General features: G+C 42.5%; 2 protein-coding genes and 1 long non-coding RNA gene across 4 annotated transcripts in view; 1 reads left to right on the top strand and 2 right to left on the bottom strand.

Annotated features, from left to right (window-relative positions):
• LOC124035099 (early endosome antigen 1-like) overlaps nt 1-3,361 on the bottom strand; it is a 48,720-nt gene extending 45,359 nt beyond the window's left edge. The window contains exon 1 of the mRNA XM_046348521.1: nt 3,191-3,361. Coding sequence (XP_046204477.1) covers nt 3,191-3,214 — 24 coding nt within the window. The 5' untranslated portion in view covers nt 3,215-3,361. The remainder of the gene's footprint in view (nt 1-3,190) is intronic.
• On the top strand, nt 2,486-5,997 carry LOC124035106. The gene is made up of 3 exons (XR_006838682.1): nt 2,486-2,790; nt 3,269-3,354; nt 5,671-5,997. It is a non-coding gene; the product is annotated as an uncharacterized LOC124035106 (long non-coding RNA).
• Nucleotides 5,998-17,054: 11,057 nt separating this feature from the next.
• Nucleotides 17,055-27,652, bottom strand: part of LOC124035082 (diphosphoinositol polyphosphate phosphohydrolase 3-beta-like) — a 32,321-nt gene continuing 21,723 nt past the window's right edge. Inside the window, exons 5-6 of one of the 2 annotated variants that reach the window (XM_046348502.1) lie at nt 27,074-27,161; nt 17,055-18,276 (exon numbers count right to left, since the gene is read on the bottom strand). In XM_046348502.1, the coding sequence (XP_046204458.1) occupies nt 18,062-18,276; nt 27,074-27,161 (303 nt within the window). In that variant the 3' untranslated portion in view covers nt 17,055-18,061. The remainder of the gene's footprint in view (nt 18,277-27,073; nt 27,162-27,652) is intronic. The other variant, XM_046348510.1, reaches the window with a different exon arrangement.

Genomic DNA, 27,652 nt, shown 5'->3' with positions numbered 1-27,652 from the left:
GAGCTGCAAAATCGGGACCCCTACAAATCACCCAGGCTAGATAATCTGGACCCTCTCTTTCTAAAATGATCTGCCGAAATTGTTGCAACCCCTATTACTAGCCTGTTCAACCTCTCTTTCGTATCTTCTGAAATCCCCAAAGATTGGAAAGCTGCCGCAATCATCCACCTCTTCAAAGGTGATGACACTAGACCCAAACTGCTACAGACCTATATCTATCCTACCCTGCCTTTCTAAGGTCTTCAAAATCCAAGTTAACAAACAGATTAACGACCATTTCAAATCCCACCATACCTTCTCCGCTATGCAATCTGGTTTCAGAGCAGGTCATGGGTGCACCTCACCACATTCTTATCGGCAGACTAAACAGCCTTGGTTTCTCAAATGACTGCCTCACCTGGTTCACCAACTACTTCTCTGATAGAGTTCCGTGTGTCAAATTGAAGGGCCTGTTGTCTGGACCTCTGGCAGTCTATGGGGGTGCCACAGGGTTAAATTCTTGGGCCGACTCGCTTCTCTGTATACATCAATGATGTCACTCTTGCTGCTGGTGATTCTCTGATCCACCTCTACGCAGATGACTCCATTCTGTACACTTCTGGCCCTTCTTCGGACAAACTAACATCCAGACGAGCTTCAATGCCGTACAACTATCCTTCCGTTGCCTCCAACTGCTTTTAAATGCAAGTAAAACTAAATGCATGCTCTTCAACCTGCCCATGCTCTTCAACCTGCCCACTAAATGCATGCTGCCCACACCTGCCCGCCCGTCCAGCATCACTACTCTCTTAGAATATGTGGACAACTACAAATACCTAGGTGTCTGGTTAGACTGTAAACTCTCCATCCAGACTCACATTAAGCATCTCCAATCCAAAATTAAATCTAGAATCAGCTTCCTATTTCGCAACAAAGCCTCCTTCAATCATGCTGCCAAAGATACCCTTGTAAAACTGACCACCCTACCGATCCTTGACTTCGGCGATGTCATTTACAAAATAGCCTTCAATACCCTACTCAATAAATTGGATGCAATCTATCACAGTGCCATCTGTTTTGTCACCAAAGTCTCATATACTACCCACCATTGCGACCTGTACGCTCTCGTTGGCTGGCCCTCGCTTCATACTCATCGTCAAACCCACTGGCTCCAGGTCATCTACAAGTCTCTGCTTGGTAAAGCCCCGCCTTATCTCAGCCACGCCTTTCCTTCCAGTTCTCTGCTGCCAATGACTGGAATGAACTGCAAAAATCACTGAAGCTGGAGACACATATCTCCCTCACTAGCTTTAAGCACCAGCTGTCAGAGCAACTCACAGATCACTGCACCTGTACATAGCCCATCTGTAATAGTAATCCAACTACATCATACATCATCCCCATACTGTATCTATTTATCTTGCTCCTTTGCACCCCAGTATCTCTACTTGCACATTTACCTTCTGCACATCAATCACACCAGTGTTTAATTGGTATGTTGTAATTACTTCGCCACCATGGCCTATTTACTCCCTTATCTTACCTCATTTGCACACACTGTATATAGAATTTTTCTACTGTTTTATTGACTGTATGTTTGTTTATTCCATGTGTAACTCTGTGTTGTTGTATGTGTCAAACTGCTTTTGGCCAGGTCGCAGATGAGAACTTATTATTATTTGTGCCCTGGTCCTATAAAAGCGCTTTGTCACTTCCCACGAGCTGGGTTGTGACAAACTCACAGTCATTCTTATGTTCAATAAATGTATTATATAGTGTGTGTGTGTGTGTGTGTGTGTGTGTGTGTGTGTGTGTGTGTGTGTGTGTGTGTGTGTGTGTGTGTGTGTGTGTTGCAGTCTTACAATGATGGCAAAAAAAAAAAAAAACATTTGAGATTGTGCTGACCCTGGTGCAGCTGGAGGTTGAAAGTTTGAAGGGATACAGGACTATAAAAAGTTTGGGAACCACTCACGTAGAGGATCATTGTACAATCTAAACATCTGAAATATATTTTCCATTACCAAAAATATTGTATTTTCATTTGTTTGAAGGTGGTGTACAAAAACGAATGTAAAATATGAAAAACTTAAACTTAAAAACAGGAAGCACATAGATCTACAACTTATTAGACTTGCTTTCAATGATAATGACAGTTCTATAACTCACATTTCTATGAGAATGTTGGCAGGTCACACAAAAATGTACATATTGCAGCTTGAATAATTTGTATCCTGGTTTCAAGAGGAATTATCCATTTCCATAGGGGAAAGGGAAAATCAACCGAATGTGAAATGAAAGTGAAATGCAGGATGTGACAGAATTGAGCAAATGACCGGCCAAAACTGTTATGGTGACTAACAAGTAGGCTAAATATATGTAATGAATGAATGTGTATCTGTGGTTTAGCATGAACAACGAGCTGTTCACGAACACTGCATCAGGAAGTGTTGGGAAGGGGCTAACTTTTACAACACTCAATAGCTTTGATTTCACCAGTGTACCTAACTATCTCATGTTTTGGTGGCAAGCATGTACAGGACAAATAATTGGCTTAAGAAAGGAGTACGTAAACTGTCAATGTCTTATGTCACATAATTTGGCCTTGATTCAGCAGCAGTGCCTGATATTGCCATGTAACGTTATAAGCCATTCATTGCTTGCAGGTTTGTTAGCAAGCTAACTAGGTACTTGCATACCGGTAACTTAAAACGAGAAGGCTAACCAAAGATAGTGGACAAATTAAGAGGTCTCCCTCAAACCGTTTACCAAAAGGTCACAGTTCCAGTCTACTTAATGGGTGTCGTTGGATAGGTAATTGTTCTAAAGTTACCATTTGAGCGAACAAGTTAGCTAGCCATGCCCATGGGCATCTTCCAAAAAGCTTAGCTAGGTAGCTGTAACGTTAGCAACTAGCCGGGCAGTTTACGTAACGTTAGCTAGCTACATTTTAACATTAGCCATAAGCCAAACTGAGCTAGCAAGCACATTGTACCAACCATATATTTAACTCCACGGTACCAACACACTAGCTGTCTACTACTGTTCAAACTGACTGTAGTTTATATACGTGAACATTTGATGCTAGCTAGGCCCGTTTTGTTGTGTCGGCCTGACTGGCTGACAGACACAGAGCGCAGGCCTGTGCAACACAAGGAAAGCGACTTGGTATCATATAAACTGTACGACTGCCGCTTTGATTCTTGAATCTTACCATTTGAAGTATCCGTCTAAGCATGCTCGATATCGATGTATGTTTGACTGTAAAATGAAATACGATTAATGTTCCAAGGGAAAAGTTTACGCCCGTTGTTGGTTCTCGGAACACCTGACCAAGCCCGCTGCTTCTGGGGCGGGGCAGAGCTCAGCCTGAGTGAGGTAAGGGCTACATTCAAGACATTTAATTGTTTTCAAACGTTGGATAGCCGGTGACTTTACTGTATTTCAGAGGGCAACAGAACCCCATCATAGAGATAGTTGGAGGACTAAACTTGGATATAACCCATTTTAGCAAGTACATTGCAGTTGAGGGCTTTTACCATTTTAAAGTATTCAACTGGGTGGGGATTTATTTGGGTTGGGAGCGATCAACCAATCATCAGATTATTGTCTTCTTCTTCAAATTGGGTGCTATGGTTTGTAAATGTCTTTAAGCTGCAGTATATCATTGCCATAGTGGCCAGAATAAATGACACACAAGATTTGGTTCACAACTCCAGCACTGTAAATCACCTATATTAGCTTTACACTTTTTTTCAAACACAAAAGAAGAAGAAAATTGACTACTTTAAAATGGAGCCTCAATGGTGCTGTCACAGACACCATAATGGCACAGATACAAAGATGAGACCTCTTTCCATCTGTATGGGCTCCAGTGACATACTAGTGTGTGCATGCTTTTGTTATAGCCATGTTCTAACACCTGATTCAATCAATTGATCACAGGCTTTATTTTCAAAGCATCTTTTTTTCAATTTCAGTAGCAAACATTGGGAGTCAGGATAACAATAGGGAATGTTTAACCCCAAGGAAACTTAACTACAATTTAACTCCCTTGGGGAAGTTTGTCATGGACTAGGATGGTTAGTCCCCTGTTTATTGACCATATGTTTTCTTGAATTTAACCCTCTCAAGAATCTGCTGAGGTAAGAGTTGTGGGGCTCCCGAGTGGTGCAGAGGTCTAAGGCACTGCATCTCAGTGCTAGAAGCGTCACTACAGACCCTGTTTCGATTCCAAGCGGTATCACAAGTGGCCGTGATTGGGAGTCCCGTAGTAGTAATATTAGTACCAGGGGGATCCTTGTTATTTTCTGTCTGAAAAGCTCAAGTAAATTAATAAAGTGATCACAAGACATGTTATGGGCTAGTAAGGAAGGCAAATTCAAGTCAGACCAGCCCCTGGTCTATAGAGTTTAGGGTGAGAGTGACTTACAATGAGAGAAATGCCTCTGAAGGATGTTTGAAAACTGTGGCATGTCACATTTAACTAATACATTTAATAACACATAAGCTGTAATCATCTACTTGGAGAAACTCAATCATTATTAAAAACATAGTTTGCCAGCAGCATACCACTGCTGGCTTGCTTCTGAAGCTAAGCAGGGTTCGTTCTGGTCAGTTCCTGGATGGGAGACCATATGCTGCTAGAAGTGATGTTGGAGGGCCAGTAGGAGGCACTGGTCTAAAAAATATCCCAATGCCACAGGCCAGTGATTGGGGACACTGCCCTGTGAAGGGTGCTGTCTTTCGGATGGGACGTTAAACAGGTGTCCTGACTCTCTGAGGTCATTAAAGATTCCATGGCACTTATTGTAAGAGTAGGCTTGTTAACCCCGGTGTCCTGGCTAAATTCTCAATCTGGCCCTCAAATCATCACGGTCACCTAATAATCACCAGTTTACAATTGGCTCATTCATCCCCCTCCTCTCCCCTGTAACTATTCCCCAGATCGTTGCTGCAAATGAGAATGTGTTCTCAGTTAACTTACCTGGTAAAATAACAGATCAATAAAAATAGTCCCATTTTGATATTGAAATACAGTATCTTTATTTAAGCATGAGAGTGAAGAGCAGAGAACACATTTGTGCATACCAATACAGTAAGTACATTGTGTAACCCTCAACCACTTTGATTGGAAAGATAAAATAATTATAAAATTCTATTTTAATGTCTTTCCATTGGCTTTGTGTAATATCATGGGAGTCGTTGCTTTCAGTTGTCTGACAAAGCCAGAGCTGATAGGTGACTGCCTCCTTTGCATTTGGTGAGTCGATCATGTCACTATGCTCTTGTTTATGCTATGTCCCATTTAATTTCTTCAAATTCTAATGATCTAGGAGGGAAGAGTGCCTTTGAAAAACCAATCATATCTTTCAATAAACCTGTACATATTAAAAATCAAACCAAGTCGTTTTGGAAATATTTGCTAACCATATATTGCATCTTTGTCACATCTGCTCCTGCAAAGCCCTCTATTGCTCATCTTGTGTCTCCTTGATCTGCCTCCATACCCCAGTACCCCCCCCCCTCTCTCTCTCTTACTCTCTCTCTCTCTCTGTGTGATTGTGTGGGCAGAGTCAGGTGTGCTGCAGTCAGAGCAGTCAATCTACGCGGCTAGCTGTTTGTTACTATTAGATCCTGTTAGCCTGTTGTGCCTGGTTTCCTTGCCTGACGCTGTTTTCCTCTCCACTATAGTTCCGCTCCCTCTGACCCTGGTCCCTGTCTCCAGTTCCACGTCTCGTCATCACTCTACTCTGTCCTGGATTCCCCACTCTACTACTCCCTTGGATTTCCTTCCGGACCTGCTTACCCTGTCCTAACCCCTCTCGCTCCAGCCTCAGCCTCCGCACCTGGTTTTCTGCAACCCACCCAAGCTTCCCCTGGCCTGCACTCCATCTTCCCCCTGTGTTTCAATAAATACCGTGGTTACTTCATCCCAGTCCCCTCGTCTGAGTCTGCTCTTGGGTTCCCATGTTCCACTCCGTGTAACGATCTTCACATACAGTACATTTAAATACTATTCAAAAGCATCATGGTGTCCTTGATCCGCTCAAGGCACAAGCCCTCTCAAAACTTTTTATTACAATCTCTTCCAGCAAATGTATAGCCTAGTTAAGCAGACTGACCACGGCCGCTCACGTATAGTTTAATTTCACTTGTCAAGTGAAATATAATGTAAGCCATCACGTGATCAGGCTGGTTCTACCAGGCAAGCGAAATTATCTGTGCTAAAAGTATCTGTTTTCCCTCCCATTGTACACATGCAAAGCCTATGAATGACACACAATACACAGGTTACTATGGTTGTAAAGGCACTTGATAGGACTCCACATTCCTAGCTTTAGATATAACTAATCCACATATTGTGGTTCTTGTTTCTGTGTTCCGTTTAAAATAGGTGTAAGTCATCGGCCTTTATGCTTTCACTGATCAATCATGTTGGCCCACACAGCAACAACAACTTAAATACGCTTAAGTTATGTCATAGCCCACCCAGGTAAATATAAATGTAACTTGTAACATTTCTCACATAAAAATATCCTTAGGTTATATCTAAAAATACGTTTGTACAAACTCTTTGTTCTTGTGTAATACTGTGTGGTTGTAGAGAAGTGAACATTGTCTTTGGTTCATTGAATTATCATGTTTCTAGGCCAAGGCTCCTCTTTCAAACTCACTATGTAAACTAGCAAACAGCTAGTAAAGACAATATGATACTACTTATTACTATACAACAATATTAGGCTTAGTTGTGGTCAATTTGCAGTGTACAAATTATAGGAGGTTGTCTGAGGCACCGACTCCTCCATCAGCCACAATGGGTTTGGCGGCTGGCTCGAGGCGCAAAAACTGCCGGACCTCCTCTGCCATTTCACTCTGCCATTTCACCAGCCATTATCATCGGCAGCTCTATGGTGAGAAACATCTCAGTTCCTGGGGCAAAAAACTGTGCTATCCTGGAACATGAGTACAGGACATTACTAGGCTGCTTCATACCGTTCTACGACAGCTGCCGGGAGCTGACGCTGTCGTAGTCCATGTGGGGTCAAACAACATTAGGAGGGCTAGCTCGGAACTGCTGAAACTGGATTTTAAAAGAACTGGTTCTAGCTTTGAAAGACTCCAAAAAGTGGCCAATGATTTCAGGCCTCTCTTTCATTTTTATTATGTGTCGCCAAACGGCCTATAAGAACTCTTTCACCTTCACGCTATGTGATTATGATGCTTATGTTTTCTGTGATCATGTAGCTCAGCGGTGCTGTAGGCAACCGATCCTCGCTTGACCGAGTTCACCAACGCAGAGACTGACAATCCACACTTGACTGTGCCAGTCAGATAACTTCATATTTAGCCCGGAACTTTATACATATTTAGGCAGGAGCCTCGATCCCGAAGCACAACGGGTCAGAGCCAATGCTAAGAATAACTTTCTCTCAAATCATTTTTAGCCGATACTGAGGCAATTGAAGCATACACTGAGACACACTGTGAAAATCCGTTATTCGCACACTGATTCTGTGGTGTACACAGGGTGTTGTTCCACCCATGTCAACAGGGTGAAAAACAACTCCGAGCCTCAGATGAGCACACACTTTGCATTATTTGCTTGGGAGATGAACATGCACTCACTGTCAGAAATTCAAACCAAGAGCATTGAAATGCACGACTTGCACGCTTTGGGGACGGAGGCTCCAGATTGTCATCAGATTAGTCTGCCACACAGATCAATGATCATTCCAAATGCTCCAGGTCTAATGATGGGTCTCACTCCACTTGTGATTCACTGCCCAATAAACGCTATCCTCACCTGGGCACAAATCTCAACGCACTGAGATGTGCAGGGAGATTAAGTCACTGGACAGTCGTATGCCAACCATCCAGAGCACATCCTGGCCAGGCTTCCCCCACTGGTACCAAACCCAACCCCTACCTCTGAACTGAGCATCGTTGTTCAATTGGATGACACTAACGTACTGTCCACAGGAGTCTGGCATTTTTATGATGATGACGATGATGCACCATTGTAAAGTGGCTGTTCCACTGGATGTCATAAGGTGAATGCACCAATTTGTAAGTCGCTCTGGATAAGAGCGTCTGCTAAATGACTTAAATGTAAATGTAATGTAAATGCTATGTACTACAGCTCTAGCATCGTCCAGTCCCAGCCTGCCAGCCTGGCAGTGATGGTCAGCCAGAAAATATCTTTATCTGAAATCATTGAGAGAGCAAGCAGGAACCTCAATGTGAAACATGTACCTACTGCCATGGCGCCCACATCCAAGTTTGATTAATTCAGTTCTTCAAAGACAAACATTCAATCCGTTTTCAAAGACTTCATGTGAGCTCCAATGCAATTGGAGGATGCAAATGGCAGAACTCCTGCCATACCAAGCATATACACTCACTTAGCTACATTTCATAGTGCAGATGAGAATGTTTTTTGCCATTTCCTCTGTATGGACAAATCATTTGCTTCGCTTGTTCAGCCAGCTTCTTTCCGTCATAGTTCAGACCATAGAAATAAGAATGAATAGAACGGGCTTGGGACTTCTAACCCTTGGAAATTTGACAGGTAAATTAATGGTTACACTCTCAATGGCTGCCTGGTATTGTGATGTAATAATTTACATTGTATGGGTGCTGTGATTTGGCAAAGTGGGTGTGGTTATATCCTGCCTGTTTGGCCCTGTCCGGGGGTATCGTCGGACGGGGCCACAGTGTCTCCCAACCCCTCCTGTCTCAGCCTCCAGTATATGCTGCAATAGTTTATGTGTCGGGGGGCTAGGGTCAGTCTGTTATATCTGGAGTATTTCTCCTGTCTTTTCCGGTGTCCTGTGTGAATTTAAGTATGCTCTCTCTAATTCTCTCTCGATTTTTCTCTCTATCTTTCTTTCTTTCTCTCAACCTCTCTCTCTCTCTCTCTCTCTCTCTCTCTCTCTCTCGGAGGAGGAGGTCCTGAGCCCTAGGACCATGTCTCAGGTCTACCTGGCCTGATGACTCCTTGCTGTCACCAGGCCACCTGGTCGTGCTGCTTCTCCAGTTTCAACTGTTCTGCCTGTGGCTATGGAACCCTGACCTGTTCACCGGACATGCTACCTGTCCCAGACCTTCTGTTTTCAATAAATAAATGTGATTGATTTAACCTGCCTTTAACCTGTCTCCTCCCGTTCATCTACACTGATTGAAGTGGATTTAACAAGTTACATCAATAATGGATCATAGCTTTCACCTGGTCATGGAAAGAGCAGGTATTCATAATGTTTTGTTCACTTAGTGTACACTTTCAATGTAGATGGGGACTTCCCCGCAGCCATAAGCTCCTGGAGCAGAAACTGGTCAGGAAGATGGCGATTCTGCATGGTCGACACAGGAATACACTTGTAGGAATACAGGATGCCCTGGCTGTCACAATTGTGTCAATTACTAATGAGGGCAACCCTGCAGCTGCAAGGCGGTCACGTTCAGGGGCCACACCCACAACTTCAGTTTGGAGGGCCTTAAGAAATTCTCGGGACAATAAGGAGGCCTGCGTCTTGTGATCTTAGCGTACGTGTAGGTATGTACTGCAGGACCAAATCGGAGAGATAGGTAGGAGCAAGCCCATGTAATGTTTTGTAGGTTAGCAGTAAAACCTTAAAATAAGCCCTAGCTTTAACAGGAAGCCAGTTTAGAGAGGCTAGCACTGGAGTAATATGATCACATTTTTTGGTCCTAGTCAAGATTCTAGCAGCCGTGTTTAAACTGAAGTTTATTTAGTGCATTATCAGGTAGCCAGAGAGTAGAGCATTGCAGCAGTCTAATCTAGAAGTGACAAAAGCATGGATTAGTTTTTCAGTATGGATTAGTTGGGTTTTTTTCACGATAAATTTCAGATTTTTGAAATGTTACAAAAATGGAAAAAAGCTATCCTTGAAATATTCTTGGTATGTTCACCAAAAGAGAGATCAGGGTCCAAAGTATCACTGAGGTCCTTCACAGTTTTATTGAGATGACTGTACAACCATCAAGATGAATTGTCAGATCCAACAGCAAATCTCTTTGTTTCTTGGGACCTAGAACTAGCATCTCAGTTTAAAAGTAAAATTCAGAGGGTGTATGGGCAAGACTAAATATTTAAGTGCCTTTGAACAGGTTATGGTAGAATTGCCAGGCGCACCGATTTGTGTCAAGAACTGCAACGCTGCTGGGTTTTTCATGATAAACAGTTTCTATGTGAGCTCTCAGTCAAGACTGACTTTCTATTGGCTATTGTTTCAGCCAAGTATGTGGAGAATTACATGCACTCTCTACCTTTCCTTCATGCCTCACTTTAGCAGAAGATCGATCTAAGGTAGTGTTTCGGACAAATCCAGCATTCTTACCTAAGGTGCTTTCATCATCACATGCTAACCAGCCCTAAAAAGCAGCAATTCACCTGTCTCCCCACTCCTCACAGGAGAGGTGTGAGTTGCATACACTTTTCTCAGTTAGGGCATTGAGTGCCTATCTTGCTGCAACAAGAACTGTTCGTCAAACAACAGTTTTTTGTGGATTATGGGGAGAACACTAAAGGGAGTGCTGTCTCAAAGCAGAGACTGGCACATTGGATTACCAACCAACTCAAGACGGCATGGTAGCACACTCCACCAGGGGTACGGCCACTTCATGGGCCCTGTTCAGAGGGGCCTCCCTGGATTCTATCTCTGCTTCAAGTTGGGCACACCCATTACTTTCACGAGGTTCTACAGACTCAATGTTATGTCCACACCATCAGTGGGGTCTGTGGTTCTGGACATGGCACGCTCTCTCAAACCAGATAAGTGAGCGTACTTATCAACCATCAACCATCATGATACTTACTTATCAACCATCAGTGAAATGAATGTTCTATACAGAGGTCTTCCACTCTTGGTGCTGTTGCAGCCAATTGAAGCCGAATGTTGTAAGTGCTAGCTTACAGCTTGCTTGTGTATAAGGTTGTATACCACAGTTAAAATTCTATGTTACCCTGTTGGGTAATTATATTCTGTTGCATCCTGTGATGGATAAAAGGACGTCCCATGGACTGATCTGGACTAAGTTAAATGGTGAGTAATCCCACTGTTGTCCGAACTAACTCTTTGGTACAGCCACTCCCATAGGTTGTAGGCGACCCATCATGAAAACGAAAGAGAGCATTGGGTTACGGATGTAACCGTGGTTCTCTAAGTAGAGAAACGGATCGCCAAGATTTCATATCGTTCCTCCACCTCCGTTGTGTTCGATTTGAAGTAAAACACAGTATGTCACGCCACACCGCCTTTTATAATGACAGGTCATGTGGGTACACTAAGGCTGTGGCGTGACTGTAAACATCTTTGATATTAAGCATCTCAATCACATCGAGTGAAGGGGAAGGAGTTCCCATAGGCATTTGGTGACCGATACTCCACTCAGAGAACCAAGGTTACATACATAACCCAACGTTATACTGAAGGGCACTGATAAGGTTTGACGTAGTAGGAAGCCCACTGTGAGCAGTTCACGCTGCACTATCAGCTCAAATATAAACACCACTGTCATGTCTACCTCTGATAAGCCTCCAAGTAAATCAACAAAAACAATCAAGCAACCCAGAAAAGAACAATAATAGCAGTGGGTCAGAAGTTTACACACACTAAATTGACTGTGCCTTTAAACAGCTTGGAAAATTCCAGAAAATGATGTCATGGCTTTAGAAGCTTCTGAAAGGCTAATTGACATCATTTGAGTCAATTGGAGGTATACCTGTGGATGTATTTCAAGGCCTACCTTCAAACTCAGTGCCACTTTGCTTGACATCATGAGAAAATCAAAAGAAATCAGCCAAGACCTCAACAATTCTGGTTCAACTTTGGGAGCAATTTTCCAAATGCCTGAAGGTACCACATTCATCTGTACAAACAATAGTACGCAGGTATAAACACCATGGGACCACGCAGCCGTCATACCGCTCAGGAAGGAGACGTATTGTGTCTCCTAGAGAGGAATTTACTTTGGTGAAAAAAGTGAAAATCAATCCCAGAACAACAGCAAAGGGCCCTGTGAAGATGCTGGAGGAAACAGGTACAAAAGTATCTATATCTACAGTAAAACGAGTCCTATATCGACATAACTGGGGCGGCAGCGTAGCCTAGTGGTTAGAGCGTTGGACTAGTAACCAGAAGGTTGTGAGTTCAAACCCCCGAGCTGACAAGGTACAAATCTGTCGTTCTGCCCCTGAACAGGCAGTTAACCCACTGTTCCCAGGCCGTCATTGAAAATAAGAATGTGTTCTTAACTGACTTGCCTGGTTAAATAAAGGTAAAATAAATAAAAATAAATAAATACCACCATAAAAAAGCCAGACTACAGTTTGCAACTGCACATGGGTACAAATAACATACTTTTGGAGAAATGCCCTCTGGTCTGATGAAACAAAAATAGAACTGTTTGGCCATATTGACCATTGTTATGTTTGGAGGAAAAAGGGGGAGGCTTGCATGCCGAAGAACACTATCCCGGTGGTTCGCGCTTTCAGTGCAAGATGGCGCCGACAGAGATGATCTCCTCCCTTCGGGTCCTTAGGAAACTATGCAGTTATTTGTTTTTTATGTATTATTTCTTACATTGTTAGCCCAGAAAATCTCAAGTGTTATTACATAGAGCCAGGAATAACTATTGGATAAAGAAGTGATGTCAACTTACCAACATTACGACCAGGAATACGTCTTTCCCGAAGCTGATCCTTTGTTCGGACCTCCACCCTGGACATGGGATCTTATCCCAGAGGCCGACCCAAAACAAAGCGAACACCGCAGGAGAGGCAGACGGAGAGGCCTACTGGTCAGACTCAGAAGGCGAGCACACCATCCACCGCTTCCGAGCATATTACTCGCCAATGTCCAATTTCTTGATAACAAGGTGTACGAAATTAGGGCACGAGTTGCCTTCCAGAGAAACATCAGATATTGTAACACTCTCTGTTTCACGGAAAACAGAAAACGGAAACATGGCTCACTCGGGATATGTTGTCAGAGGCGGTACAGCCACCCAGTTTCTTCATGCATCGCGCCGACAGAAACAAACATCTCTCTGGTATGAAGAAGGTCGGGGGGTGTATGATTATGATTAACGGCTCATGGTGTAATCACAACAACATACAGAAATTCAAGTTCCACCCCCCAAGCAGATACCTCTGAAAGAACCTCACTGGACTCTATGTAAACTGGAAACCATACATCCTGAGGCTGCATTTATTGCAGCTGGGGATTTTAACAAAGCTAACCTGAGAACAAGACTTCCTAAATTCTATCAGCATATCGAATGCGCGACACGAGCTGGTAGCATTCTGGATCATTGCTCCTCTAACTTCCGTGATGCTGACAAAGCCCTACCCCGCCCTGCCTTCGGCAAATCTGACCATGACTCCATTTTGTTGCTCCCAGCCTGTAGACAGAATCTAAAACAGGAAACGCCCATGCTCCATCCATCCAATGCTGGTCTGACCAATTGGATTCCATGCTTCAAGATTGCTTCAATCACGTGGACTGGGATATGTTCCGGATAGCCTCAGACAATAACATTGATGTATATGCTGACTCGTGAGTGAGTTTATTAGCAAGTGCATCGGAGGTTGACGACATCCGATCCTCGTTTGCTAAGTCAAACGACACCGCTGGTTCTGCTCACACTGCCCTACCCTGTGCTCTGACCTCTTTCTCCCCTCTCTCTCCAGATGAAATCTCGCGTCTTGTGACGGCCGGCCGCCCAACAACCTGCCCGCTTGACCCTATCCCCTCCTCTCTTCTCCAGACCATTTCCGGAGACCTTCTCCCTTACCTCACCTCGCTCATCAACTCATCCCTGACCGCTGGCTACGTCCCTTCCGTCTTCAAGAGAGCGAGAGTTGCACCCCTTCTGAAAAAACCTACACTCGATCCCTCCGATGTCAACAATTACAGACCAGTATCCCTTCTTTCTTTTCTCTCCAAAACTCTTGAACGTGCCGTCCTTGGCCAGCTCTCCCGCTATCTCTCTCTGAATGACCTTCTTGATCCAAATCAATCAGGTTTCAAGACTAGTCATTCAACTGAGACTGCTCTCCTCTGTATCACGGAGGCGCTCCGCACTGCTAAAGCTAACTCTCTCTCCTCTGCTCTCGTCCTTCTAGATCTATTGGCTGCCTTCGATACTGTGAACCATCAGATCCTCCTCTCCACCCTCTCCGAGTTGGGCATCTCCGGCGCTGCCCACGCTTGGATTGCGTCCTACCTGACAGGTCGCTCCGCTCCTACGAGAATCTGTCTCCTCACCACGCGCTCTCACCACTGGTGTCCCCCAGGGCTCTGTTCTAGGCCCTCTCCTATTCTCGCTATACACCAAGTCACTTGGCTCTGTCATAACCTCACATGGTCTCTCCTATCATTGCTATGCAGACGACACACAACTAATCTTCTCCTTTCCCCCTTCTGATGACCAGGTGGCGAATCGCATCTCTGCATGTCTGGCAGACATATCAGTGTGGATGACGGATCACCACCTCAAGCTGAACCTCGGCAAGACGGAGCTGCTCTTCCTCCCGGGGAAGGACTGCCCGTTCCATGATCTCGCCATCACGGTTGACAACTCCATTGTGTCCTCCTCCCAGAGCGCTAAGAACCTTGGCGTGATCCTGGACAACACCCTGTCGTTCTCAACCAACATCAAGGCGGTGGCCCGTTCCTGTAGGTTCATGCTCTACAACATCCGCAGAGTACGACCCTGCCTCACACAGGAAGCGGCGCAGGTCCTAATCCAGGCACTTGTCATCTCCCGTCTGGATTACTGCAACTCAATGTTGGCTGGATTACTGCAACTCCCTGCCTGTGCCATTAAACCCCTTCAACTCATCCAGAACGCCGCAGCCCGTCTGGTGTTCAACCTTCCCAAGTTCTCTCACGTCACCCCGCTCCTCCGTTCTCTCCACTGGCTTCCAGTTGAAGCTCGCATCCGCTACAAGACCATGGTGCTTGCCTACGGAGCTGTGAGGGGAACGGCACCTCAGTACCTCCAGGCTCTGATCAGGCCCTACACCCAAACAAGGGCACTGCGTTCATCCACCTCTGGCCTGCTCGCCTCCCTACCACTGAGGAAGTACAGCTCCCGCTCAGCCCAGTCAAAACTGTTCGCTGCTCTGGCCCCCCAATGGTGGAACAAACTCCCTCACGACGCCAGGACAGCGGAGTCAATCACCACCTTCCGGAGACACCTGAAACCCCACCTCTTTAAGGAATACCTAGGATAGGATAAGTATCCCTCTCACCCCCCTTTAAGATTTAGATGCACTATTGTAAAGTGACTGTTCCACTGGATGTCATAAGGTGAATGCACCAATTTGTAAGTCGCTCTGGAAAAGAGCGTCTGCTAAATGACTTAAATGTAAATGTAAATGTAAATGTAGATGTCGTACCCACTGTGACTAAAACCTTTCCTAACCAGAAATCGTTGAACGATGGTAGCATCCACGCAATTATGGGGTTTTCTCGCCTGGCTATCTAGAGATGAATGCACTAGCTATGGGTCGCTCTGGATGGGAGCATCTGCCAAATGACTAAATTGTAATGTAAATATAGTGCTATGTATATTTACTTTGTTTTCAAAAAGTAATCAAAACCCTTTGACTTCTTTCCCCCAAAAAACGTGTTACAGCCTGAATTCAAAATTGATTAAATTGATACTTTTCTCACCCATCTACACACAATACCCCATAATGGCAAAGTGAAAAAATGTTTTCAGAAATATTTGCAAATATATTTAAAATTAAATACAGAAATACCTAATTGACAAGTACTCACTTCCAGGAGTCAATACTTTGTTGAAGTACCTTTGGCAGTGATTATGGCTATTAGTCTTTCTGGGTAAATCTCTGGATTGTGCAACATTTGCCCATAATTGTCCAAATTCTTCAAGCTCTGTCAAATTGGTTGATGATCATTGCTAAACAATCATTTTCATGTCTTGCCATCGATTTTCAAACAGCCTCAAGTCAAAACTGTAACTAGGCCACTGTCTTCTTGGTATAAGCAACTCTAGTGTAGATTTGACCTTGTGTTTTAGGTCATTCTCCCTGTCCCACTGAAAGGTGAATTAATCTCCCAGTGTATGGTGGAAAGAAGACTGAACCAGGTTTTCCTGTAGGATTTTGCCTGTGCTTAGCTCCAAAACTCCCCAGTCCTAAATGATTACAAGCATACCATAATATGATGCAGCCCCCACTTTGCTTGAAAATATGGAGTGGTACTCAGTGATGTATTTTACTGGATTTACCCCAAACATAACACTTTGTATTCAGGACAAATTTGATCACTTTGCCACATTTCTTTGCAGTACTACTTTAGTGCCTTGTTGCATGTTTTGGAATATTTTTATTCTGTAGAGGCTTAAAGTCATCATTGGCCTCATGATGAAATCCATGAGCGGTTTCCTTCCTCTCTGGCAACTGAGTTAGGAAGGGTGCCTGTAACTTTGTAGGGACTGAGTGCATTGATACACCATCAAAAGGGTCATTAATAACTTCACCATGCTCAAAGGGCTATTCAGTGTCTGTTTTTTCTACCCATCAAACAATAGGTGACCTTATTTATGAGGCATTGGAAAACCTCTCTGGTCTTTGTGGTTGAATCTGTGTTTGAAATTCACTGCTTTTTAGTTTTCCTTTATTTAACTAGGCAAGTCAGTTAAGAACAAATTCTTATTTTCAATGACGATCTAGGAACAGTGGGTTAACTGCCTTGTTCAGGGGTAGAACAACAGATGTTTAACTTGTCAGCTCAGGAATTTGATCTAGCAACCTTTCAATTAATAGTCCAACGCTCTAAACACTAGGCTACCTGCCGCCCCAGGTAGCCTAGGTACCTTACAGATAATTGTATGCATGGGGTACAGAAATGAGGTAGTCATTCAAAAATCATGTTAAACACTATTATTGCACACAGAGTCCCTGCAACCTATGTGACTCAAGCTCATTTTTACTTCTGAACTTATTTGGCTTGCCATAACAAAGGGGTTGAATACTTATTATCTAAAGACAATTCAGCTTTACATTTTTTATTAATTTGTCAAAATAATTCCACTTTGATATTATATGGTATTGTGTGTTGGCCAGTGACAAAAACCTTTATTTGATTGATTATTTTTAAATTCAGGGTGTAACAAAAACAGTGTATAAAGTGAGAGGGTGTGAATACTTTCTGCAAGTATTGTGTATATATTATGCATTTGATTTGAGTTGTTTCCTGTTTGGACCCAAGAAAGAGCAGCCACTGCCTCAACAGCAGCTAAGTGGGGGTCCAAATAAATACTAAATAAGTATGTTCTGGCACCCTGACAAAGGTTTCCTACCTTTGCCCTAAACTAAGCTGCATTTGGGGTTTTGAAATCAAGGAAATAAGCCTTTCCAGAGGTAACACTACCCTCTATTGGCCTATCAGAGCTACTTCAAGCAGAAAGCAGTTCACCAAAGTGCTGCAGTCTGACCATAGACTGTAGTCTTTGACCTTATATAATCAAAATGTAAGATGAACTTGCAAGAATAACTTGAAACAAAGGACCTTTTCACAGAGGTTGACATCATTCTAATGATAGAAAGCTGATGACTAATGGATCTCATTAACAGAGATTAGCTTTAAGATCCAGTTTTTATTAATAATATATATCCTTATTTGGCTGATGACAATTGATAAAAACAATATACAAAGAAAAATATTGAATATCCATTTGACACATTTTCACACTCTTCATGCCCCCTAATAAAATAATGAATTCCTTTTAACTTAGACAGTTCATAGCGTACAAATTAAGAATCAACACAGAAAGGAATCCATGCAAAATGTCTATTCTGGGTACTTCCACTCTAGAGTCCTCTTGGGTCCTCCTTGGCTTGGTCCCAGATCAGTTTGTGCTCTTGCCATACTCCATTACTGTCATTGTCAAGCCAAACATGACAAGTCCACAAGGAGTTAGCAGGACAGCAGAAACCGACTGGCACCTAGGCTAGGTCCTCTTATGATGCTGGTTCCTCTGATGGCGGCTATCCTATCTGTCCTATCTGTTGACCGAGGGAGGTCCTCTATCTGTCCCCTGTGGTGGAGTTGACGTAGTCAGGGGCATTGTCGTCCGTCATGGGGAACACCCAGGTGTTGCCATTGGTGGGGCCGCAACAGGTGGAGCTGCATGTGGGATTACAAGTGGCTGTGAGTCGGCGCAGGTACTCTGCGTGGACAGGCTTGTGGCTTTGCAGCACACGGATAGCCTCGTCGATATTGAACCACTTCCGTTTCCTACCTGAAAGAGGTACAGCAGAGAGAAAAGGTCAGAGGGCTGTGTTAACCTCTTAAACTGCCACCCCCTAGTGGCACTTTCTAAACAACACATTATTGTATACTACCCTCAAAGTACATGTCAGTATAAAAAAACAACCTACAAATACATGCTTAGTGCTCTGTGTATGTGTGTGGGGGGGGGGTTAACAAACAAAAATGGCTTTTTACCCATAAAGACAGCCATTTTAAAAGCGCCGGGCTTGTGCAACGTGCCTTGCTTTAATTTTCCGTGAATGATTATCAGCGCCTTCAGAAAGTAATCACAACCCTAAACTTTAAACACATTTTGTTGTGTGTTAGAAAGTGGGATTCAAATGTATGTCATTTTCTGTCAACAATCTACACAAAATGTGACATTTTATTTATGGAAAATAAAATACTAAAATATCTTGTTTCGATAAGTATGCAACCCCGAGTCAATACATGATCGAATCACATTGGGCAGTGATTACAGCTGAGATTCTTCCTTGGTAAGTCTAAGAGCTTTGCACATCTGGATTTGACAATATTTATTATATATATTATATATATATTATATATTATATTATATATTGATTATATAAATATATAATTATTTTAAAGAAATTCAAGTTCTGTCAAGTTGGTTGTTGATCAAATGTCATCGCCGGACCCTGTACCGGGTCCAAAACAACCACTCAGAGTTTAGCAGGTTAACAGAGTAATAGGATCTAAAAACTGATGTATACAACGATTCTCAGTTTTTGTAATAAGTCAACAATGATTACTGTTTGTTTTTCCCTGACTGCCTGAATGTACATTACAATGTATTAGGAACTAATCAAAACTTTCCTTAAAGTAGGTCTTTGTTACTTTAACGGATGCATGTGACATTCAGAAAGTGTTATTACTTTTCTGCTTTTGTTGGACTTCCCAATTAGCATATCAACATGAACACTGGCTAAACCTCTGTAAGCAGCTACACATTTTCCCCACCCCTTCACACCAACCAGCGCTGAAATACTGAAAAATGTAACACCACTGAATGTTGAGAACTTTACCCATAGTACAACTGGACATTTCTGTATTTTATCCTGTGGTGTTGATGAAGCTTCCCACCTAAGCCTCAGTTGTCTGGTTAACTGTTAGTTAACATTATTTATACATCTCTTCAAAACCACTTTCTCCTGGCTTCCAAATGCTACCCATATTTTATCATTCAAGTATTTTGTAAAAGGCATTCAAAAGTGCCCTCTGACATTAAAATGGGTTACTGAGGGGGGCGTAGCGGTGTGTATGGGATGGGGGGGGTACTGAGGTACTCCACTTATAAGGCAAGCCCACAAATGTAGAGCCTGGCCAGGCACAGTCATGGGACTTGTAAAAGGCAAGAGGACAGAGGGAGGGAGGGGGAGACAGTGCGGGTAGTGACGAAGCCTAGAAAACAACTGTGCACAGCAAACATGCATGCACCTTGTGAACAGGCCTGAATTCTATTTATATAGGTGAAGGGAACGAAAGATCAGCACTTTTTTTCAGACCGGTTACAAATAGTTCACGTTTTGAGTTACAGGGTCCCTTGTCAAACGGTATATTTTAAACACCTGCTACCACATCCTAAACCAATTATGGTGATAATTTCTGGGATCTAGTCCACGTCTTAGTATGTAGAAAGTGTCTAGTTAGCTAACACAGTTCGGTGTTTTCTACCGTACAAGTTTACTTGACACTAATTTGCACAGATACCACATATTTTGGAAAATGTCTTCATGCAAATATTAAACAAACAAATGTACAAGTAACTCATTCAAAACAAAATTTGGCCAGTTTCATCTCATAATTTGACACTTAGTTTGCATAAAGAAAAGTGTGGATCAAAACACAAGTGGACATTGAATACTGTTTTTCCAAACCATTCTTCAAATACAAGCATTTAATTTAGACATCCAGCAATATGCTGACATTACTGAAGATCAACAGGTGTTTGACATAGAGGTGATGATGGTGTGAAAACAACTGACAGCATTTTTTCAGTCAATATATCCAGTAGGTCAGAGTTCAGGTGGCTAGGGACGTATTACTGTATACATGGACGTGTCCCTCGGTCAGTATCTCAAATGACAACAGAGACCATCTGTCAGTCTGTCTGCTTGTTCCTCTCTCAGTTTTTACAAGCTGTCTCCTGCCAACTAAACTGGGGTCAGCCTCTATACGAGTCATTTTAACCTCTTAAATGTAATGGCACAATTTAGATTTCCGCCTAAATATACATACCCAAAAGTAACTTCTATTCATGTGTAATTACATGATTCTGACATGCCAAAACTTGGTATATTTGGAAAGACAACGTCTGGGAGATTATGGGGAAATAATCAGAAGATAGGAGTTACATAGTTCAGAATACAATATAGAAGCAACAGATATACATTAAAAAAATATAACATTTCTTATCAAACACAAACTTGGTTACACGTGTCCTTCACAAAAAAAAAGGTGCAAAAATAAAAAGCTGAAATATTTACAAATTGCATTCGTGTTAATTTTAAATCCCAGGTGTAGATGATTAGATTTCGCTTTCACCGTAGCTTGTGCATGTAGTGGTAGTCTTTGAAGCCGTCCCTCTCTGCCTGGAAACAAAAAGCGAACTGGCATTTCCCCCTTTTTCCCCCCTGTGTTTTGTGCAATGCTTGCAGTTCTTCCTTTTTGTTTTTTGGCATGTGTGTTGGATGGGGGGGGGGGGGGGGGGGTCTTGTAATGATGGTGAGGTTGCTTTGGCCCCCCAATTCAACCATTTCCAACACCAGCAGCTCTCAGAAGGCCAACTGGGAGAGAGGGGTTTGACCTTTTGCTTTGGCCATCTGCTTGTGGAGAATGAAAGCATTTACTGTAGCAATGTCCACAAAGTGGTAAATAAAAGTCTTATACCACTTCCTGGTCTTGTGGAGAACCTGGTAGTAGTTTATCAGAGCATCAGATAGGTTGACACCCCCCATGCTGGCATTATAGTCCTTCACAGAAACAGGAATGGAGACCCCCCCCCCCCCCTTTTTCGCTCTTCTTGTGATATTGTTGTTATTGAATGCCTTATGTTGTGTGGTGAGCATGGTTGTTTCCTTAGTGTCTTTCCATTTCACAAAAAGCTGCTTGTTTGTCCTGATCCAACGCATGGTTCCCCTCTCCGCTGTCTTTGTCATGTTGTTTACCTTGGTCTTGGGGAAACTGATTCTGTTAGGACGAATGGTGCCAAAAGCACCTATTTTCTTTTTGAAGAGGTCTATGAAAAGTGGATGTAGAACCATCAGACGAGGTGAAGGACATCGCAGTGAAGACCTTGACTGGCGGGGGCACTTGCTGTGGAGGGGTGGCTCTCAAACGTCATCAAAATCCTCTGCGGTAAATAAAATAAAGGGATATATTGTTGTATGACACAGAATTACAGTTGACTAAATTTACAAAATGACATTAGTGTAAAAACACCAGGCCTAACCTTTATCTGTACAGTGACTCGCATAGAAGGTGTGAAGTACACACACAATGCAAACAGTAAGACTGAGGTGAGAACCACAAATAAACAATGACCATGAGTGTAGTAGCCTCTCCAAAGTTACAACTTAGAACAGCAAACAGTGAACCAATATGAAACATATTGGTTTACAATAACTACTTTGGAATTATATAACATATAAATTACTTGTTACATAGGCCTATGTAAACTAAAACATACATATAGTAAATGTTCTATATAAAGTCATGAAAATAATTTACTTACAGATAGATCTAAAAGTGGATCCAATCCTTCTAGAAAGCAATATTTGTCGGCCGAGTCGAAATCCTCATTCCTCATCGTTCCTTATACTTTGCTTGAAAAAATGTAGAAATAAACAAATACACTACCATCTATTCTAACAAAATATAATAAAATAAAAAATACCACCCCTACTCCACTATTTAAATCTACTTATTCATACCTCAGGACAACAACCTGAAAGGATGGGACACCACCACTTAACACACCCTGTAACTCTTCTGATGTCTCACACACCCAAATACCTCTCTGCAGCTGCCACCACAACCTCTTTTTTCTGCAACTTACGTTCCATCCCTGCAGTACAGTTCATAACCATTGTTATAAAGACCAAAAATGAAATCTTACTGAAACATGTATCACTTGTTGGTTTATTCCTTTGTATTGGTACAGATCTACTACACGCACCACTCCTCTCAGGATCCTTCCCCCTGTACTGGTACAGATCTACTACTCACATCACTCCTCTCAGGATCCTTCCCCCTGTACTGCTACAGATCTACTATTCACACCACTCCTCTCAGGATCCTTCCCCCTGTACTGGTACAGATCTACTATTCACATCACTCCTCTCAGGATCCTTCCCCCTGTACTGCTACAGATCTACTATTCACACCACTCCTCTCAGGATCCTTCCCCCTGTACTGGTACAGATCTACTATTCACACCACTCCTCTCAGGATCCTTCCCCCTGTACTGGTACAGATCTACTACACGCACCACTCCTCTCAGGATCCTTCCCCCTGTATTGCTACAGATCTACTATTCACATAATAATATATGCCATTTAGCAGACGCTTTTATCCAAAGCGACTTACAGTCATGTGTGCATACATTCTATACCAGACAAAGACATAGGATGATGGTATGGCTATCTATCTATCTATCTATTTCTGTCTTTGGCTATTGCCAATAAAGACAACACTGAAGGAGCCTTGATGCATAAATAACCTGTCTGTCACCACAATTAATTTCCAACATGACACAAAGAAGTTCTAAGTTTTTGTCAACAGCTGTAGGAATAGTTTGCAATGAGAAATACATAAATACATTTTTATTTTTGTAAAGTGTTAGACCCTTTCCCCTTCGGTTGTGGTTTACTGCAAGTAGCTGATGGCAAAACATCTGGGAGGTAGACCTACCTCTGGCTGGTTGCCGAGATTCATCATATTGTCTTGATTAATTAAGCCTAATAAATTCCAGAAGACCAAGTGGAGGAGGCTTCCTTTTGGAACACGTTTACACATTATGGTTTGCAGAATATTTCTATGCTGTGCTGACCAGTAGGTATTCCACATCAATAGTCTACAGACAGGATGTCATCTAATGTGGAAATATCAATAAGGTAAAAAAGACTTCCCCCTTACTGTTGATTTCAATGTACTAACTGCCAATACGGAGACACAACACTCGATTCAGTTAGTTGTCAGAAAATGGGCTTTTGACTACAGATCTACTATTCACATCACTCCTCTCAGGATCCTTCCCCCTGTACTGCTACAGATCTACTATTCCACATCAATAGTCTATGTCATCTAATGTTTTCTGTCGAAAAATAAAAACTCCGCTTACATAGGAGATGCCAATATCAACAACGTGTGTTGTTTTAGTTGTGCACACCACTCCTCTCAGGATCCTTCCCCCACAACACTGTACTGCTACAGATCTACTATTCACACCACTCCTCTCAGGATCCTTCCCCCTGTACTGGTACAGATCTACTATTCACACCACTCCTCTCAGGATCCTTCCCCCTGTACTGGTACAGATCTACTATTCACACCACTCCTCTCAGGATCCTTCCCCCTGTACTGCTACAGATCTACTATTCACACCACTCCTCTCAGGATCCTTCCCCCTGTACTGCTACAGATCTACTATTCACACCACTCCTCTCAGGATCCTTCCCCCTGTACTGGTACAGATCTACTATTCACACCACTCCTCTCAGGATCCTTCCCCCTGTACTGGTACAGATCTACTATTCACACCACTCCTCTCAAGATCCTTCCCCCTGTACTGCTATCTCCCTCCTACACACTGCTACCACCTAGGAACCTCCCTCCTACACACTGCTACCACATGTCCATAAGCTTGACACCTGTAACATCTTAATGTATTCGGCACAAAAGTTTGTATACAAAGACTCAACATTAAAACAAAATTAACCAGACAATGACTCTTCTGTTTCACCACTCACGCTACCCTGTCTGCGTCGCACCAAACAACAAGCATCACAAACACCGGGAATCTTCCCCTTCAGTTGGTCAGCTTTTACTGCTACCCCAGAAATCACTACTTTCAATGGCACCCTTTTCTTGAGAGCAAAACAATTAACGTCTTGTCCCCATTCATTTAACGCAGAGCGCCTGTTCCCTCTGACCAGCAGAAACACAAACAATTATCACAAGACCACTTCTGGTTACCCTCACCGATTCCACAGCACCCAACTCGGTTTTCACCCACCCTGAAACCACAAATAGATCAGCCAAAAGGCAAGGGTCCACTTGTTCCAAAAAACTTAACTCCTACTGTCACAGACTCATCTTTATCCTGACTCTCGTGCAAGCATAAGGCTCAGAGAACTTCACGACACCTACCACCTCCGATACTTCAACCTCATTCACTTTCATTTCTCCTCCTGTCTTCAGCTCACTCTGCTTACACTTTCTAGCATTCTTCTCTAACAAACCATTTCAGCTTTTTTCCATCATTTTTAACAGACTCAATCGCAACCTCTTCCTCCCCCTCTCAGACCTCCTCTGCCTCTCTTTTCCCCTCCATTCCTCTTCCATATTTCAAGTATATGTCTCCTTATGATAATACTGCACTTCTCCTGCTATACATCTTGTTCTTGCCTTCTCAAGGGACGCCATTAACCGGCTGTTACAATTTCCATACAATCACCACGAACACCTCGGGATCTTGAAATGAGGTAATCTGCTCAGCCTGCCCTTATACATTCATATGCCCATATATGGTAATAAATCACACCAAAGATTTTAAGGCACGGATAAATAGCAAAGATACTCAGATTTCCGTAGACACCCTGCTTTTGCAGATAGGGCTACCATTCTCATACCAGACTGAATTGAATAAAACATCTCATAGGGTCCCTAAATATGGGGACTTTACATTTAAGAGGTTCATTTTAACTCCTTTCAATGCTGAGATTTACAATTTAGACTTTTGATTGATTGGAACATCAGTCAATAGTACAGTCAGTAGATACAAAATCACTGATTATTTGGCACTGATAATGGTTTTTAATACATTAAAAGATAACCAAGACACATCCATAATTTGGTATGTACAGTAGCCATTTTAGGAACATGGCTCATCTGCTCCACTTTGATGTTCCACAGATCCACCCAGGATAGAACAGTGATGTACATGTGACCTATGCAAAAAGCTCATAAAATGAATGTATCAAATTCATGATTCAGCAGCTTGAAATGAAAATGAATAGTGATGACACTGTGAAATTCTTGCTCCCAAGAAGTCTGGTCCATGATGGACTACCAGCCTTGCAAGGGTCAACTGTCAATGAGCCATTGAGACACTGATCTTTGACAAACAGATATCCTGACCTGTATATTGACTTAGAACAACAGTCAGATTCACCGCCTGAAGGCACTGTACAGTCGTAATATTAAAGTGTTACATTTCTTTCCCCTATTAATAACGTTGGACAAATTACATAAATGCATTATAATTTTACTTATCTAAAGAATTCATTTTTTGATACAACATGAGTACTATGCATGAACCCCCCAAAGAGCCACTTGAATTTACAAACTCCAAGCAGTATTCGTGCTTTTGTCGTTTCATGATACAAATTCTCTTCAAAGGGAAACGTAAATGAACCTGACTTTAATACACTCTTTATGAATGGAATTAGAAAATATCATCTGATGATTTTCTTTAAGTACCTCATTTCACGGCCCTGACTGCTTAGGAGATCAAAACCTTTTTGTTTTATGAGGCACAAATGTGTTTGTGTGTTCCAATGTTTTGATGTCAACATCACAAACTCGGAGAGTGAAAGGGGCCCCGGGTGTGAGAGAGACGTAGTTGCGTAGGTGTAGTAAGAAAAGGTTGTTTGTCTAAATTTCTCAGAAGTTCCCAGTTTCCCACCAATTGTGTCAGAGAGGAAATGCTTAGACAAAAGACGTGCATAAAGGTCTAAAGAGATGTGAGAAAATAGTGTTCCCTAACCAGATGTCTTCATGTACAGTAGAAGTTCCCTAACCAGATGTCTTCATGTACAGTAGAAGTTCCCTAACCAGATGTCTTCATGTACAGTAGAAGTTCCCTAACCAGATGTCTTCATGTACAGTAGAAGTTCCCTAACCAGATGTCTTCATGTACAGTAGAAGTTCCCTAACCAGATGTCTTCATGTACAGTAGAAGTTCCCTAACTAGATGTCTTCATGTACAGTAGAAGTTCCCTAACCAGATGTCTTCATGTACAGTAGAAGTTCCCTAACCAGATGTCTTCATGTACAGTAGAAGTTCCCTAACCAGATGTCTTCATGTACAGTAGAAGTTCCCTAACCAGATGTCTTCATGTACAGTAGAAGTTCCCTAACCAGATGTCTTCATGTACAGTGGAAGTTCCCTAACCAGATGTCTTCATGTACAGTAGAAGTTCCCTAACCAGATGTCTTCATGTACAGTAGAAGTTCCCTAACCAGATGTCTTCATGTACAGTGGAAGTTCCCTAACCAGATGTCTTCATGTACAGTGGAAGTTCCCTAACCAGATGTCTTCATGTACAGTAGAAGTTCCCTAACCAGATGTCTTCATGTACAGTAGAAGTTCCCTAACCAGATGTCTTCATGTACAGTAGAAGTTCCCTAACCAGATGTCTTCATGTACAGTAGAAGTTCCCTAACCAGATGTCTTCATGTACAGTAGAAGTTCCCTAACCAGATGTCTTCATGTACAGTAGAAGTTCCCTAACCAGATGTCTTCATGTACAGTGGAAGCCTACCGATGTTGACAGAATCCTCCCAGTCCTCCAAGGTCTCTGTCACAGTCAGGACATAGACGTATGTCCTGTGTTTCCTGTCCTGGTTGTGCTACAGGGACAGACAAACAGCTTCATATCATAATAAACCCTTTATACAGTGTTTCTGTATTGCATGCAGGGCTTAACATTTTTGTGGTGTGTTGTGTGGTATTTTCAGCTGGGACCCCATTTTTTGAGGTCCCAGCTGAAACCGACCCCACACCAGTAAGTGTTAATTTACATCAACAAATAACCTTGCATTCATTTAATTTGTCTTTCTTATCAAAAGTAACAAATAAATACATTTACTCAATGAAATACATTTACTAAATCTGTACTCTTAATTGTTTGTTCCCTAAATATAATTTTTTATGTGGCAACCCCACTGCAGTTCCCATGTGGGGTCGTGACCATGACTTTGAATATCACTGGTCTAAGGTATGAGGAAGTAGGGCTTAATAATAATGTTGTAATGAGAGAAATGATTTGACATGTGTTGCATGATATGTAATATGTAATATACAGTGCTATGCTACAGTGTGCTATGACATGATGATTGAC

This window comes from Oncorhynchus gorbuscha, linkage group LG01 (genome assembly GCF_021184085.1).
Source record: "Oncorhynchus gorbuscha isolate QuinsamMale2020 ecotype Even-year linkage group LG01, OgorEven_v1.0, whole genome shotgun sequence".
In the NCBI taxonomy this organism is placed as follows: domain Eukaryota; kingdom Metazoa; phylum Chordata; class Actinopteri; order Salmoniformes; family Salmonidae; genus Oncorhynchus; species Oncorhynchus gorbuscha.
This window is presented reverse-complemented; position numbering and strand designations above follow the sequence as displayed.